This window comes from Pterocles gutturalis, unplaced genomic scaffold (genome assembly GCF_000699245.1).
Source record: "Pterocles gutturalis isolate BGI_N339 unplaced genomic scaffold, ASM69924v1 scaffold30575, whole genome shotgun sequence".
NCBI classification, from domain to species: domain Eukaryota; kingdom Metazoa; phylum Chordata; class Aves; order Pterocliformes; family Pteroclidae; genus Pterocles; species Pterocles gutturalis.
This window is the reverse complement of record NW_010146798.1, coordinates 21,439-23,966: the sequence shown is the minus strand read 5'-3', so window position 1 is coordinate 23,966 and position 2,528 is coordinate 21,439. Positions and strand designations below refer to the sequence as shown.

Here is a 2,528-nt window from a genome sequence, read left to right as displayed (position 1 = left end):
TCTAACCCATCTCATACCTCAACTGAACTAGAGAAAACCTGTGGAGCAGGAATACAGCACCCCAACGTCCTTGTCCAAAAAGTTTAAGAGAAAGGTAACGGGAGGAGGAAGAAAAAAAAAAAAAGCCTTACTAAAATAAATTACGTAAAGTTCTGAAATCAATATCACTTTTGAGGCAACCTTTCCAGAGACCTCTTGGGTTCCTTTCTTCTCTGAAGCACCTTTTAAGTTGTATGGTTGTAAGAATAACTTTAACTATAGAAGCTATATGCATCTTTTAAGAATCACATTTTGATGATTATAAAAATTTATCTATTATACAACATAGGTCCAGCTACACTGAAAAAATTACACCGCTTATTGAAATACATTTCATTTTAGAAACAGACTACTAAATAGGTCTATACAAAAAACTCTAAAATAATTTCTGTAGTAAAATAAAGAGTGTGTTAGGAGAGCTACACAAACAAGAAATTTTTTTGTCTTTCTTTATAATGCTCCAATATACTGTGATACGTGGCTGGCTCACTCCATAGCCGGCACCAAAAGCTGAAAAGAATCCATTACGATACACAGTGATACAATTAATGCTCTGTATTAATCTCACAGCCTTTCCGATTAGTACAAAGAAAACTGGGCCTGTCTCCTCTTTGAGGAGAAGTCCAGGATATAAAAGCAAGCATACCTCATCAGCTGATATGAAATTATAAAATTCCACAAGTCTCAGTATCTGAAATTTATAAAAGTCACCAGTAAAACGCAAGCAAATCGGGTTTAAGTCCTGTTGGTTCCCAGGTTCAGATGAGCACTGCTGATCCAAGACAGGATTTCCTTGTTTGTTAACCGATTCGAGGGAAAAATCAGGACCATCTGCCGGGGCTAAGAGAAAGACAAAGATCCTCACCAACTAACCCTCTGTACTTCCACGAGGGCATGTTTCCATGTGCATAAAATGGGCAAATAGCTGGCAGGAAGCAAAGGTGTTAGTGGTGCTGTGCTGAACTGTTTTTTTCTGCCAGGTGTCGCAGAAAGTTGTCCTCACTCTGGCCTCTGTGATTTAAAGGCTCACTCTTAAAAAGAGCTGGAGGAGGGGGTAAATGAGGAACCGGGGGGACCGGGAGATGATGTGGATGGTGAGGATGAGGATGTAGGTGAAGGTGTGAATATGGGTGAGGAATGGGGCGTGGAGGAAGTGTGCTCACAGGGTTGAGGGTGATGGGGGGAGCTGGGGTGGTGGGTGTGTTCACTACAGCAGGGACCGTGGTGGCAGGAGAAGTCGTGGACAGTGGGATCGGGACAGCAGTTGACACATTGACAGGGCTTGTAACTCGGAAGCACTTCTCCTTGTGTGCCTTGAGCATGTTGGAGAAGCGAAATCGCTGGCCACACACATCACACGGGTAGGGCTTCTCCCCTGTGTGAGTTCTGCGATGTCTCTTCATGTTTGGGCGGCTGGTGAAGCTTTTCCCGCAGATTTCACAGATAAAGGGCTTCTCTCCTGCCGAACACAGATACAGCAATCAGTCAGGCGCAGAACATCTGCTCATACTTACTTTAGCGTACTTATGCAAACAAACTGCATCCTGCAAAAGCTACTGGGACTGCTACCTTCAGCAAATAAAGAGACAGCTGCTCCACAGAAGTCAGTCCTCAACTTTTATGAAATCCTCTCTCACCTTTGGATTTTGATGCACGAGACAACCTTTTATCAGGCTTTGGCGTGGGGATCCTTCAGACCAAAATAACAGGGAAGTAAGCCCATCCTCTCATTCTCCCCCACAGTGAACCACAGGACTACAGATTTAACAGTAAGGTAATGTATTAACCTCTCCTGTCTGACTTTCTAGGTTGGATAACAGTTTTGATTCCAAATTCCAAGGAAGAGAATACACCTGGAAGTATCTGACCTGCAGGTACTTGTGCTTTTCTTTGACAAGCTCTTACCAGTGTGTGTTTTCATGTGCTCATCAAAGTACTGTTTCATGTTGAAGTCTTTGCCACACCACTGGCACATGAACTGTTTGTGCCCAATGTGAATGCTCATGTGGGAACGCAGCTGGTACTTGTACTGAAACCTCTCATCGCAGTTCTGCAACAGAAAAACAGCAACCCATGATAGCCAGGCATCAGCACCAGGACGCAGGGCAGTCACGACACAGCACTCAAATGTACTACGTGAAGGTGCAAAGAATACCTGCACTAGCAACACACGCAGGCCCTCATGCAAACACAGAATTTGTACGATTTAACGAGAGTAGAGTCTGGTCTGTACTGAAAGATCTGCTGGCGCAGGAGCCTTGGCAAGGAGCGTGGAACAGCCACAACCTTCAGTTGACACAGCTGTTGGCAAAAGCTCAGCAGAGACACTGTTATGCCACCAGAAAAGCGCTTCTGTTGGCTTAAGGTATCATTCAGAGGTCTTGCAGCTTTGCCAGCAATTTGTGCTGGACTACAGCGTGCCTCCACTAGAGGACTCTGCTCTCCCAGTAAAACCAGCAGCAGCTCTGGAGGGCAGGCTTGTTTTCCAG

General features: G+C 44.8%; 1 protein-coding gene across 2 annotated transcripts in view; it reads right to left on the bottom strand.

Moving 5' to 3' along the window:
- Nucleotides 1-236: 236 nt before the first annotated feature.
- ZNF652 (zinc finger protein 652) overlaps nt 237-2,528 on the bottom strand; it is an 8,255-nt gene continuing 5,963 nt past the window's right edge. For both annotated transcript variants that reach the window (XM_010085876.1, XM_010085875.1), the window contains exons 4-5: nt 1,945-2,089; nt 237-1,498 (exon numbers count right to left, since the gene is read on the bottom strand). In XM_010085876.1, the coding sequence (XP_010084178.1) occupies nt 984-1,498; nt 1,945-2,089 (660 nt within the window). In that variant the 3' untranslated portion in view covers nt 237-983. The remainder of the gene's footprint in view (nt 1,499-1,944; nt 2,090-2,528) is intronic.